Source organism: Oncorhynchus mykiss, chromosome 4, assembly GCF_057628025.1.
Source record: "Oncorhynchus mykiss isolate SJ-2025 chromosome 4, ASM5762802v1, whole genome shotgun sequence".
Classification (NCBI taxonomy): Eukaryota; Metazoa; Chordata; class Actinopteri; order Salmoniformes; family Salmonidae; genus Oncorhynchus; species Oncorhynchus mykiss.
In genome coordinates, this window is record NC_143025.1 from 47,280,200 (window position 1) to 47,295,000 (window position 14,801).

At 43.4% G+C, this 14,801-nt stretch overlaps 1 protein-coding gene across 1 annotated transcript; it reads left to right on the forward strand.

Moving 5' to 3' along the window:
• Positions 1 to 410: 410 nt before the first annotated feature.
• Positions 411 to 3,160, forward strand: LOC110521920 (transmembrane protein 11, mitochondrial). The gene is made up of 2 exons (XM_021599885.3): positions 411 to 737; positions 2,160 to 3,160. Exons 1-2 carry the CDS (start codon positions 691 to 693, stop codon positions 2,674 to 2,676), a joined length of 564 nt encoding a protein of 187 aa, XP_021455560.1. The 5' UTR covers positions 411 to 690; the 3' UTR covers positions 2,677 to 3,160.
• The last annotated feature ends 11,641 nt before the right edge of the window (positions 3,161 to 14,801 follow it).

Genomic DNA, 14,801 nt, shown 5'->3' on the forward strand with positions numbered 1-14,801 from the left:
TTTAAACCAGAGATCAACTCACTAGAGAAGCTTGGATAGGACAGGACACAATATGGGTGAGTATTCCAACCTGAGGCAGTGTGACAGTCAGTTGCATTGAAGCTTAGTTTTATTTTAACTAGGTAAGTCCGTTATGAACAAATTCTTATTTACAATGACGGTCTACCGGGGAACAGTGCCTTGTTCAGGGGGCAGAACGACAGATTTTTACCTTGTCAGCTCGGGGATTCGATCCAGCAAACTTTCGGTTACTTGGCCAACGCTCTAACCACTAGGCTACTTGAGTGTAGCCCGTAAGGGAAATACCCAGTGGAATAATTTACCTGCTGCGCTACCTGGCTATAGAATGGTTTGTCCTAGTCGAGTCCCATAGTGTTGTCCTTGCTTGCGATTGGTCATCTCCCAACTGTTACACAAGACATGAACATGATTTGTGCATGCCGCATTTACCGCATTTGTGTTGAACACATTTTGCATTACAGTTTACGTCAAAAGGTACTAGTGTAGTAAATTAAACTGACCTCTACATTTACATGGTGTAAATAATGAGTGGTACATCCCTACATGCGTTAAATTAATTATGGAAAATGTAGTACATGAAGTCGTCCTCGCAGTGTATTGGAAGTATTGCATACACTACATATCCTAGCTTGCACTGCGTCGACAGCAGTCGTTTGTTGGTTCTCCAAGATGGCGTCGTTGGGAAGGAGGCGCGGTGTCCAAGTCAACAGGGAGAGGTCAGTTATACTCAACCATTGCCATAATCACGACTATTTGTGTCCAATGTCTATTTTATGATACCCCACACATTCACTATTCCAACATGTGGCTTTTAAAAGCAAAATGCATCTGTCACTTTCCGGAATTCCTTCCTCCATAACTGCTCATGTGATGTTTTGATTATCATGTTTGCTAGCCTGTTCATCAAAGCTTCAAAATCAAGTTCTGGATAGGTTAGCCACCCAACTAAAATAGTGTGAAAACATGCCGTAACGTTACAAAGTAGATATACAACAGATATATTTGATATGCGCTAGTATAACACAACGTTTACTCACCGCTTGCAATTTACGTATTAGCTAGTTTTCAGAGCAGCAAGCTTCCAAACAGCGGTGGAGCTAATCAATGTAACGTTATGCAAAGCTGCGTCCGTATACAGCACAACAACTAATATAGGTGTTACTGGAATTGTTGAAACAGTTGTGAATGATCAACATGTTCGCTAACCCCGAGTTTTGTCTACGTTAGCTAGCTAACAGTAGTTAGCTACTTGATGGGTGCGTTCGTAATTCGCTCTGGCGTGTCTGACTTAGTGTGCTCAGCCAGGGTGAATTTACGAACGCAGGCTTATTTAGCTAACCGTGTGAACCTTGTTAGAAGCTAGTTAGCACTCTTGCGCGGGGCATAATGTTTGCAAAGTGGAGGATTCGAGTTTTACACGTGAGTTATTTCTATTTGATATTGCTGCATTTGTTTTCTCCCGCATATTGTTTATTGCCCATAGCTACGTTAGCATTAATACCATAGCTTATTACTAATAGGCAACTTGACAGTGACTGATGCCTACTTAGTCAACTCTAAGAATTTTAAACGCGAGAACATACCCTACTTACCCTTTGATTCAACAGCTCTTATTTATGTCAAACATGCACAGGCAACACATGTCAAAGTAACACAAGTGTCTTGTTTTTACCATACATTGTGCTGAAAAAAGTTGTGCAGTAATCTGATATCAAGGTCATGGACTAAGTCAATTTAAAGAAAGTAGTTGTTCCCCTTATTTCTTCACAAGTGGTATTCATCTTTTATCTTTATTTCACCTTTATTTAACCAGGTAGGCTAGTTGAGAACAAGTTATCATTTGCAACTGCGACCTGGCCAAGATAAAGCAAAGCAGTTGGACACATACAACAACAGAGTTACACATGGAATAAACAAACATAAAATCAATGATACAGTAGAAAACGTCTATATACAGCATGTGCAAATGAGGTAGGATAAGGGAGGCAAAGGCAATAAATAGATCTCTACATCATCATTAAAAAAAATGGTGCAACCACTTGCCTTAGGCCCCGAAGCTGCACTATTGCTATGAAGCTTGGAAAATAATGATCTTTTCCATCTACTTACTATTTATAATCTCCTCTTTCTGTGCACAGGGGAGTGATGGCGGCAACGGACTGCTACATCGTTCACGAGATCTACAACGGGGAGAATGCGCAGGACCAGTTTGAGTACGAGCTGGAGCAGGCACTGGAGGCACAGTACAAGTACATTGTGATCGAGCCCACGCGCATTGGCGACGAGACGGCCCGCTGGATCGCCGTGGGTAACTGCCTGCACAAGATGGCCGTGCTGTCAGGTACCGCCTGCCTCCTGACGCCGCTCTCGCTACCGCCCGAGTACTCGCGCTACGTAGCACTGCCCGCTGGTGCCCTCAGCGTGGCATGCTCCACCCTCTATGGAATCTCCTGGCAGTTCGATCCCTGCTGCAAGTACCAGGTGGAGTACAACAGCCAAAAACTCTCGCGGCTGCCCCTGCACACACTCACCTCCTCCACGCCAGTGGTGCTGGTGCGCAGGGACGACATCCACAGAAAGAGACTCCACAACACGATAGCGCTGGCCGCCCTGGCCTACTGCGCCAAGAAGATCTACGAACTCTACGCGGTATGAGCACACTCTGAAGAGGTTTTAAAAATATATATATATATATATATATATATATATATATATATATATATATATATAATAAACGGGAAAAGAGAATCCGCCAAGTGGAAGCCATGCGCACAGTCGAGGGTTTGCCTCTAACCCCCCCACCACACTTGAGTGGGTGCTTCATTTTGAGCTGTTTGATGGATATAGTTAAATCTAGAAGGAATTATTTTTACCTTCTAATTTTCTTTACTTGTAAGTGACATCACCAGTGCACTTATCCATATGGAACCCTTGTGCCTCTTCCCCGTCCCTGTACCCCTCAATACACTAAGTTAGTGCACAAGGGTAGCTAAGTAAAAATAAATAGACTGAATCGTGTTGCAGTTGAAATGGACAGACTTAAGTATTACCAACATTTGTCTATTCCTTGTAGTTTTACTGTATCCCTTTCTTGCTGATCAGTACGTCACCCTTTCATTAAACATTAGGATATTTCAAATTCTCCTTTCTGTATTTCTTTTTTCATTAAACAAATTCTACACCATTTCTTGAATCACAAAGGCAATAACACTACCTTTGTTTTCAGATTTTTGTCTTTCTAGGTGTACTCACTCTTTGGAACAAAGTCAAGATCTTTAAACATACTTGTTTGGTCATCCCTCACCAGTCAAAGTTGTTAAGGACAAGACAGACCAACACGAGCGCAGCAGGTCCTTTTGCCTTTATTCATTTCTTAACTATTCTACATGTTGAATCGCCACCATTGTGTTGTTCTGTCTTGTCCTTTACACACATGCAGTCATGGGTAAAAATCCTGTCCAATTGGAGCTCTTTGTGGGGACTTGCTGTGAGTGTATGAGTGGGTTGTGTATGTAAGGGACATATACACTACCATTCAAAAGTTTGAAATGTCCTAGTTTTGCCTCCCGGGTGGCGCTGTACTGCAGCGCCAGCTGTGCCATCAGAGACTCTGGGTTCGCGCCCAGGCTCTGTCGTAACCGGCCGCGACCGGGAGGTCCGTGGGGCGACGCACAATTAGCCTAGCTTCGTGGGGCTTGGTCGGTAGGGATGTCCTTGTCTCATCGCGCACCAACGACTCCTGTGGTGGGCCGGGCGCAGTGCGCGCTAACCAAGGTTGCCAGGTGCACAGTGTTTCCTCCGACACATTGGTGCGGCTGGCTTCCGGGTTGGATGCGCGCTGTGTTAAGAAGCAGTGCGGCTTGGTTGGGTTGTGTATCGGAGGACACATGACTTTAAACCTTCGTCTCTCCCGAGCCCGTATGGGAGTTGTAGTGATGAGACAAGATAGTAGCTACTAAAACAATTGGATACCACGAAATTGGGAGGGGGGGAAAGGTCCTAGTTTTGAAAGAAAACCAAAACAATTTTGTCCTTTAAAATAACACCAAATTGATCAGAAATACAGTGTAGATAATTGTTAATGTTGTAAATTACTATTGTAGCTGTAAACTGCAGATGTTTTTTCTGGAATATCTACATAGGTGTACAGAGGCCCATTATCAGCAACCATCACTCCTGTGTTCCGATGGCATGTTACGTTAACCTTGAATTAGCTATCATTTTAAAAGGCTAATTGATCATTACAAAATCCTTTTGTCATTATGTTAGCACAGCTGAAAACTGTTCTGATTAAAGAAGCAATAAAACTGTCCTTTGGAGCATCAGCATTTGTGGGTTTGATTACAGGCTCAAAATGTCCAGAAATGAAGGCTATTCCATGTGAGAAATTGCCAAGAAACTGATCTTGTACAACGCTGTGAACCTTCACAGAACAGTGCAAATTTTCTCTAACCAGAATAGAAAGAGGAGGCCCCAGTGCACAACTGAGCAAGAGGACAAGTACATTAGTGTCTAGTTTGAGAAACGGATGCCTCACAAGTCCTCAACTGGCAGCTTCATTAAATAGTACCCGCAAAACACCAGTCTCAACGTCAACAGGTGACTCCGGGATGCTGGCCTTCTAGGCAGAGTTCCTCTGTACAGTGTCTGTTCTTTTGCCCATCTTAATCTTTTCATTTTATTGGCCAGTCTGAGATATGGCCTTTAAATAAAATTTAAAAAACTCTGCCTAGGCCCGCTTCACTGTTGACATTGAGACTGGTGTTTACAGGTACTATTTAATGAAGCTGCCATTTGAGGATGCTCGGTGTATATGGATCTGATTCCCAAATGGTGCCAGTAGTCTTGTGTTTTTTAATCTTAAAATCAGGTTGTTTGCTATGTTGTCCGGTCCTCTGGCAGTCTCTATGGGGGTGCCACAGGGTTAAATTCTCGGGCCAACTCTTTTCTCTGTATATATCAATGATGTTGCTCTTGCTGCGGGCGATTCCCTGATCCACCTCTACGCAGACGACACCATTCTGTATACTTCCGGCCCGTCCTTGGACACTGCTATCTAACCTCCAAACGAGCTTCAATGCCATACAACACTCCTGCCGTGGCACTAGTAAACACTAGTAAAACCAAATGCATGCTTTTCAACTGTTCGCTGCCTGCACCCGCACGCCCAACTAGCATCACCACCCTGGATGGTTCCGACCTAGAATATGTGGACATCTATAAGTACCTAGATGTCTGGCTAGACTGTAAACTCTCCTTCCAGACTCATATCAAACATCAAACCAAATGCATGCTTTTCAACCGTTCGCTGCCTGCACCCGCACGCCTGACCAGCATCACCACCCTGGATGGTTCCGACCTTGAATATGTGGACATCTATAAGTACCTAGGTGTCTGGCTAGACTCTAAACTCTCCTTCCAGACCCATATCAAACATCTCCAATCGAAAATCAAATCAAGAGTCTGCTTTCTATTCCGCAACAAAGCCTCCTTCACTCACGCCGCCAAACTTACCCTAGTAAAACTGACTATCCTACCGATCCTCGACTTCGGCGACGTCATCTACAAAATTGCTTCCAACACTCTACTCAGCAAACTGGATGCAGTTTATCACAGTGCCATCCGTTTTGTCACTAAAGCACCTTATACCACCCACCACTGCGACTTGTATGCTCTAGTCGGCTGGCCCTCGCTACATATTCGTCGCCAGACCCACTGGCTCCAGGTCATCTACAAGTCCATGCTAGGTAAAGCTCCGCCTTATCTCAGTTCACTGGTTACGATGGCAACACCCATCCGTAGCACGCGCTCCAGCAGGTGTATCTCACTGATCATCCCTAAAGCCAACACCTCATTTGGCCGCCTTTCGTTCCAGTTCTCTGCTGCCTGTGACTGGAACGAATTGCAAAAATCGCTGAAGTTGGAGACTTTTATCTCCCTCACCAACTTCAAACATCTGCTATCTGAGCAGCTAACCGATCGCTGCAGCTGTACATAGTCTATCGGTAAATAGCCCACCCAATTTTACCTACCTCATCCCCATACTGTTTTTATTTATTTACTTTTCTGCTCTTTTGCACATCAATATCTCTACCTGTACATGACCATCTGATCATTTATCACGCCAGTGGTAATCTGCAAAATTGTAACTATTCGCCTACCTCCTCATGCCTTTTGCACACAATGTATATAGACTATTTTTTTTCTACTGTGTTATTGACTTGTTAATTGTTTACTCCGTGTGTAACTCTGTTGTCTGTTCACACTGCTATGCTTTATCTTGGCCAGGTCGCAGTTGCAAATGAGAACTTGTTCTCAACTAGCCTACCTGGTTAAATAAAGGTGAAAAAAAAAAAAGTGAAATAGAAAACTTACATGTGGTATTTTACATTAACAGCAACGCGACTTGGCCGGGTTACAAGAAAACAAATGTCATGTCTCACTAGTAAATTAATAAGCTGTTGTAGGCCTTTGGAAATTTCAGTGAGAGCAATATTAATGTGTTGATTTACTTTTTGGAATATTATTTGAAATTGTCAGGTTTTGCAGCTTGATGAGGGCCTGATTGTCATTCTTTGCAACACTTGAAATTGTTTGCAAGTGTTGATTATGACTGCATTGGAAATGTAACCAGCCAACCAAGTATTTGGCTATCATCGGTACAGGGCAACATACCCCGCTTGCCTGTTTCATGTTTCGGCTTTGCAAAATATTATACAAACTAAACAATGTCCATCCATGAACAACCTTCAAAGTCTTTGTTGGGCCTGCAGTTAAAATACTTACAAAATGTACAATGTTTTTTTTCTAGTAATTGTGCTAGATTAATACATCCAGCTTTGGATTATCTTGATATGAATTTGAGAGTCGACATCAGTTGAGAATCGTGTGATACCAGAGAAGAGAGCGGCCCAAGTCGGTGGAAAATCTGTCTCCCTCTGGTAGATGGTGTATTTTTGTTGTTTCGCAGACCAAGCAAGGAGTTTTTGTATGGAGGTCAATGAGTGTCGAATTTGGTCAACAGAAAAATGAATGGCTTATTTGATCAAATATAAGTTTCGTAATGCTTAAGTTGTTACGAGTGAACTGATATAAGTAGTAAACGTGACTTCCCGGCAGCATAGATATAAAAATAAAAAAATTCCCCTCGAGTTGCGGTCTCTGCCTGGCCAGTTCCCCTCTCTCCACTGGGATTCTCTGCATCTGACCCTATTACGGAGGCTGAGTCACTGGCTTGCTCGTGCTTTCCCATGCCATCCTTAGAAGGGGTGCATCACAACAGTTATATCCTGCCTGGTTGGCCTTGTACGGGGTTAACTTCAGACTGGGCCACAGTGTTCCCCGACCCCTTGTCTCAGTCTCCAGTATCTATGCTGCAATATTCTATGTGACGGGGGGCTAGAGTCAGTCTGTCTTATCTGGTGTCCAGTGTGGACTTAAGTATAATATTCCCCCCCCGAAGATCTGAGCCCTGGGACCATGCTTCAGGACTACCTGGCCTGGTGACTCCTGGCTGTCCCCATCCCCAGTCCACCTGGTTGTGCTGTTGATCCAGTTTTTGCTGTTCTGTCTATTGAACCCTGACCTGTTCACCAGACGTGCTACCTTGTCCCGGACCGGCTGTTTCGACTCTCTCATTCTCCCATGCCCTGGCTTGTTCGCTCTACCTCTGAATGCTCGGTTATGAAAGGCCAACTGACATTTACTCCTGAGGTGCTGACCTGTTGCACCCTCTGTAACCACTGTGATTATTATTTGACCATGCTGGTCATCTAGGAACATCTGAACATCTTGAAGAAAAATCTGGGCTTAATGGCCATGTACTCTTATAAACTCCAACCGGCACAGCCAGAAGAGGACTGGCCACACCTCAGAGCCTGGTTCCTCTCTAGGTTTCTTCCTAGATTTCATCCTTTCTAGGGAGTTTTTCCTAGGCACCGTGCTTCTACTTCTGCCTTGCTTGCTCTTTGGGATTTAGGCTGGTTTTCTGTATAAGCGCTTGGTAACAACTACTGATAATATAAAAAGTGTTTAATAGTATTTTTTGGGCCTTTGTTGATGGGAGTCATCCTTTTCCTCATCTCCTTTGAGAATATTGGCCAGTTCCCTCAAGTTGGTCATGCCTCCATCTGTAGCGGCCTTGGGAGAGGGTGACAGTGTAGGATGTTAATGTGCTATGGTGCCAGGTTTGATACAGAGAGACCTCACTGAAAACAATATGTATGTTAGTGGAGGATGGGAGCACGTCATAGACGGACCTTAACAGGAAGTGGATTCTGGCAGGCTCCATCCTTCACAGCTCACCCTAAGAAAGACTCCTCTCTGTTGTCTCCTACCTTGTCCAAGCCCCCTGTGCACCCAACCCTACTGCTTTAGCCCTTCTCTGTTCCTCCACCATTTTTCTGATTTCCTAGTGCACCAGGTGCCTCCTTTCGGTGATGTTGGCTTTGGCCCAGCATGTGGTTTGTGCTGTTCCAAGGCCCTGTCTTGGCAGATGTTCCGCACTATGTCTACTCTCAGACTGGTTGAAGGCATTGGTGGCAGACCATTTCCTTCCTGTCTTACCTCAATCATTGCACCTTGTAACAGTGGGGCAAAAAAGTATTTAGTCAGCCACCAATTGTGCAAGTTCTCGCACTTAAAAAGATGAGAGGCCTGTAATTGTCTTCATAGGTACACTTCAACTATGACAGACAAAATGAGAAAAAAAATTCCAGAAAATCCCATTGTAGGATTTTTTAATGAATTTATTTGCAAATTATGGTGGAAAATAAGTATTTGGTCAATAACAAAAGTTTCTCAATACTTTGTTATATACCCTTTGTTGGCAATGACAGAGGACAAACGTTTTTTGTAAGTCTTCACAAGGTTTTCCACACACTGTTGCTGGTATTTTGGCCCATTCCTCCATTCCTTCCTCCTCTAGAGCAGTGATGTTTTGGGGCTGTTGCTGGGCAACACAGACTTTCAACTCCCTCCAAAGATTTTCTATGGGGTTGAGATCTGGAGACTGGCTAGGCCACTCCAGGACCTTGAAATGCTTCTTACGAAGCCACTCCTTTGTTGCCCGGGCGGTGTGTTTGGGATCATTGTCATGCTGAAAGACCCAGCCACGTTTCATCTTCAATGCCCTTGCTGATGGAAGGTTTTCACTCCAAATCTCACGATACATGGCCCCATTCATTCTTTCCTTTACACGGATCAGTCGTCCTGGTCGCTTTGCAGAAAAACAGCCCCAAAGCATGTTTCCACCCCCATGCTTCACAGTAGGTATGGTGTTCTTTGGCTGCAACTCAGCATTCTTTGTCGTCCAAACACGACGAGTTGAGTTTTTACCAAAAAGTTATATTTTGGTTTCATCTGACCATGACATTCTCCCAATCTTCTTCTGGATCATCCAAATGCTCTCTAGAAAACTTCAGACAGGCCTGGACATGTACTGGCTTAAGCAGGGGGACACGTCTGGCACTGCAGGATTTGAGTCCCTGGCGGCGTAGTGTGTTACTGATGGTAGGCTTTGTTACTTTGGTCCCAGCACATCACCAGCTTTGCCTTTGCTACTTTGAAGTTTTATGCCAGTGATGAGATTGGTAGTTGTAGCTTTGCTTGAGAAGTTGGGAGCATGCCAAGCTATTACATTTTTTTAATTGAACCTTTATTTAACTAGCCAAGTCAGTTAACTTCTTTGGGATATGGGGCGGTATTTTGACGTCCAGATGAAAAGCCTGCCCAAAGTCAACTGCCTGCTACTCAGGCTCAGAAGCTAGGATATGCAAATAATTGGTAGTTTTGGATAGAAAACACTCTAAAGTTTATAAAAACCGTTAAAATAATGTCTGTGAGTATAACAGAACTTATTTGACAGGCGAAACCGAGGACAAACCATCCAGGAATTTCTTTTGAGTTCACTGTTTTCAATTTGGATTTCTATGGGAATCTAGATTTCTGAGGCATCTGGTTGCAGTTCCTATGGCTTCCACTAGATGTCAACAGTCTTTAGAAATTGGTTTATGTTTTTCTTTTGAGTAATGAAGAAGTAGCCTCTTCCTTTCTGAGTGTCGAGTCTAGTGTACCGTTTCGTTTGGGGAGCGCGACCTGAAGCTCTCTCCACATTCATTTTATACGCTATTGAACGCAGTATATTCAGTCTTAAATTTGATCGATTATTTACGTTTTAAAATACCTAAAGTTGGATTAGGAAAGTTGTTTGCAATGTTTGGACCAAGTTTACAGGTAACTTATTAGATAATTTGTAGTCATTTTGGGCGATTTGGAACCGGTGTTTTTCTGAATCAAACGCGCCAAATAAATTTACATTTTGGGGAAATAACGACAGAATTTATCGAACAAAAGGACCATTTGTGATGTTTATGGGACATTTTGGAGTGCCAACAGAAGAAGATCTTCAAAGTTAAGGCATGAATTATATCGTTATTTCTGAGTTTTGTGTCATGCCTGGCGGGTTGAAATATGATTGTCATGTGTTTGTATGATGGAGTGCTGTCCTCAGATAATCACATGTTTTGTTTTCGCCGTAAAGCCTTTTTAAAATCTGACACAGTGGCTGGATTAACAAGAAGCTAAACTGTATTTTGGTATATTGCACTTGTGATTTTATGAAAGTTAAATATTTCTAATAATTTAATTTGAATTTGCCGCTCTGCCATTTCACCAGATGTTGTCAAATCGATCCCGCTAACGGGATTTGATCCATAAGAAGAACAAATTTTTATTTACAATGATGGCCTACCCCAGCCAAACCCTGATGACGCTGGGCCAATTGTGTGCCGCACTACGGGACTTCCAATCACGGCCGGATGTGATGCAGCCTGGATTCGAACCAGTGACTGCAGTGACGCCTCTTACACTGAGAAGTAGTGCTTTAGCGCTGCACCACTGGGGAGCCCTTCCTGGGTGTCGTTTGCAGCTCTCTCTAGTGCTGTTGATAAGGTGAACTCGTACAGGGTTAACGGACAGGTTATTCGGGGGAGAACAGAGTGCTGGTACATCCAGGCTTTGAATTTACCAGGGAGCGAGTCCTGTCTTGTGGAGGCTTTCTTTCAGCTGGCTCTGTAGGACCTTGATGTTATGGCTGTCCTTTGGGGTCTCAGCGTACCACTTTTCCAGGAACTTGATAGGGTTATTGATGTATGATGGAATTACCTTTTTCTGAATTGTCATGGTGAACCTGTCGGTAACCATGCCTTTTCTTATTACCAGGCTTCTTGTTTTGCGAGGTTTGAATGTCATCCTGGCCATCCCTGCAGTTTCCTCCAGAGCTGACGGGACCCATCGTGCCTGCATGTGGGTGGTGGTAGTGATGGTGTGGTCATCAATAAACCATTTTCTGTGGTTGTTGGATTCTTCCCGGGCCTCATGACTTTGTCAGTAGATTTGATGATCAGGTTAATTCCGATCAAAAAAAATATCACTGAGATGGTACATCCTGTGACTATTCCCCTTTCCAGGGCTTGCCATGATGTGGTGATGTTGGCTGAGAACCTGAGCTTGATGTTGCTGTAGTAGCTGCTTTTGGGTGTTATCGTGAATGTGATAAAGCTTCAGGTCTTCGAAGATGAGGGAGAGAGGTCACTGCCGTTGATCTTGGCCTCCCCTTTCAAATGGCTGATGGCGCTAGTGTGATCAATACATCCATGGAATTCTGGTATGTCTCCCTTCTGGACAGATGAGTCAGTGTAGTTGTTTCTCATTTAGATGGTGAGTCTTGCAAGGATGGAGAAGATTATCCTCCCACGTTGAGTAGGGATATGGTGTGGAACTGGTTGATGTTGGAAGAGTTATTTCCTTCTGCCCTCTGCCAGCATGTTGGTATCTCTCCCTTCCTCCAAACCGTTCTGATCAGCTTCCATAGCCAGCATAGGAGTTTAGGGCACATTTTGTAGAACTTGTATGGAAATCCATTTGGACCAGGTGCCGATCTTGCTCTGGCCTTTTTCACCAGCTCTACGACTTCCCTCCATGTTCGCATTCAGGTTGGTCGATTGGTGAAATTCTCAGGCATTGCCCAAATGGCTCATTCCTTCCCTGGTCGGAGTACCTCTCCACCTTAGTTGCCTGAAGGTTGCCAGATCTCTCCGCTTCCAGTGTAAATGAAATGAAGTGGAAGGGGTTGGCTCTCTGCTTTGCTGTCTGTCTCCTTGTTCTTACCCTTTCCGCATTCTGGAGTGACATCAGGTTACTCTGTGTCCTGCAGTTCCTGTAGAGCTTTGCGTTGTGTGGCACCTGCCTCCCTGAAGCGCTTGATGAGTGACTGCAGTTCTTTGCGAAGCCTAAAAGCCTACATTTTCTGTCTGTTGGGTTGATTGTTGCTCTCTTCATTGTCAAATCTTTCACTGTTCACCACGGGCACAAGCTTGGACAGGGAAGTGAGTGTCTTTTCCCCACCAGTGTTGTTTCTAGGTTGTTGTCCAGGTCGTCATCCAGCTGTTTCCAGGCTGCGTTGTTGTTGTGGCCACTTGACATTCCTTGCTCTGGGTTCCACATCCTCTGGAGTCTCTGACTTTCACCTCCTTTGAAGGCGTGGCAGCCTCAAGTCGTTCAGATGCGGAGAGGTCTTCAACACTATGGTGCTGGCTAGAAACCTCCTAAGTCTCACCAGATAGCAAGTCTGTGCGCTGCTGCTTTGTTGGCTCAGGTAGGCACTTTGCCTTTGTTTCATATGTACAGTTTTACGCAGTGGCATCTTGTTCCACTTTCTACTCCTCCAGTCAGAATCCTTCATACAACCTTGTCGTTAGTGTTATCCATCCATGGAAACGTTTAATTCTTCCCCCCTCTCGGAAGGCTCTATGGGTATGGTTACTTCCGGTTCTCTGTAGTTGCTTCGGGTCGCCCCCTTGCAGAGGACGGTGAGTTGGGGGTGCTAGCCCAACTCCCCCCTGCACTAGACGTTCCAAGTAGTCATCGGTTTCTCCAGTGTCACCATTCTCCTCTTGGTTGTCGCTCAGTCTTTCCTGGGAGTCACTGGTTGCCTAGTTTGTAACAGTAACTGACAGTCAGTACTTGATTGCTGATCCGCTGGCGTCATCAGCCAAGGTGACCTCTTACTGGACATTTCATAACTTGGAACGTCCTAAAGATGGGGAATTGACTGTCTTCAATTGACATCAATGCATGACGAAGTGAAAATTTGACTAACGGTATGTGGAATTTGGGATTCGCCCCTTCATGTTCACACACACATGCCAGTATATATATTTTTAAAACTATGTATGTTTATACAGATGAGTAAAAATGCATCTTACAAACTGAAAAATCTCAATACAGCAGGATGTGTTTTTTAGATACCACCATCTTATATTAAGTTAAAGGTGCTACAGTGCATTCGGAAAGTATTCAGACCCCTTGATTTTTCCCCACATTTTGTTAGGTGACGGCCTTAAACTAAAATGGATTGAATTGTTTTTTCTCTCTCAATCTACACACAATACCCCATAATGACAAGGCAAAAACAGGTTTTTATAAATATTTGCATTTATTACAAATAAAAACATGAAATATCACATTTACATAAGTTCAGACCTTTCACTCAGTACTTTGTTCATTCACTTTTGGCAGCCTCGAGTCTTGGATTTTGCTCTGACATTCACTGTCAGCTATGGTGCCTTTCCAAATCAAGTTGTAGAACCATCAAGGATGATCAATTGAAACAATTATTTATTTGTAATACATAAGCAAAAATCTAAAAAAACAACATGATTTTGCTTTGTCATTACGGGGTATTGTGTGTAGATTGATAAAGAAAAAATAAATAAAAAATGAATCAATTTCAGAAGACTAACGTAACAAAAAGTGGAAAAAAGGTTCAATACTTTCCTTATATACTGTACATGCAGAATGTCTCACCCATTTTATTTTTATTTCACCTTTATTTAACCAGGTAGGCAAGTTGAGAACAAGTTCTCATTTACAATTGCGACCTGGCCAAGATAAAGCAAAGCAGTTCGACACATACAACAACAGTTGGAATAAAATAAATATACAGTCAATAATACAGTAGAAAAATAAGTCTATATACACAATGTGAGTAAGTGAGGTGAGATGAGGTAAAGGCAAAAAAAAAGGCCATGGCGGCAAAGTAAATACAATATAGCAAGTAAAACACTGGAATGGTTGATTTGCAGTGGAAGAATGTGCAAAGTAGAGAGAAATAATGGGGTGCAAAGGAGAAAAATAAATAAATACAGTAGGGAAAGAGGTAGTTGTTTGGGCTAAATTATAGATGGGCTATGTACAGGTGCAGTAATCTGTGAGCTGCTCTGACAGCTGGTGCTTAAAGCTAGTGAGGGAGATAAGTGTTTCCAGTGTCAGAGATTTTTGTAGTTCGTTCCAGTCATTGGCAGCAGAGAACTGGAAGGAGAGGCCAAAAGAAGAATTGGTTTTGGGGGTGACCAGAGATACAGTGCCTTGCGAAAGTATTCAGCCCCCTTGAACTTTGCGACCTTTTGCCACATTTCAGGCTTCAAACAAAGATATAAAACTGTATTTTTTTTGTGAAGAATCAACAACAAGTGGGACACAATCATGAAGTGGAACGACATTTATTGGATATTTCAAACTTTTTTAACAAATCAAAAACTGAAAAATTGGCTGTGCAAAATGATTCAGCCCCCTTAAGTTAATACTTTGTAGCGCCACCTTTTGCTGTGATTACAGCTGTAAGTCGCTTGGGGTATGTCTCTATCAGTTTTGCACATCGAGAGACTGACATCTTTTCCCATTCCTCCTTGCAAAACAGCTCGAGCTCAGTGAGGTTGGAT

Coding starts and splice junctions, on each gene's coding strand:
- LOC110521920 (XM_021599885.3), top strand. CDS start 691: ATGGCGTCGTTGGGAAGGAGGCGCGGTGTCCAAGTCAACAGGGAGAG. Junction 738..2,159: donor GTCCAAGTCAACAGGGAGAG/GTCAGTTATACT, acceptor TTCTGTGCACAG/GGGAGTGATGGCGGCAACGG.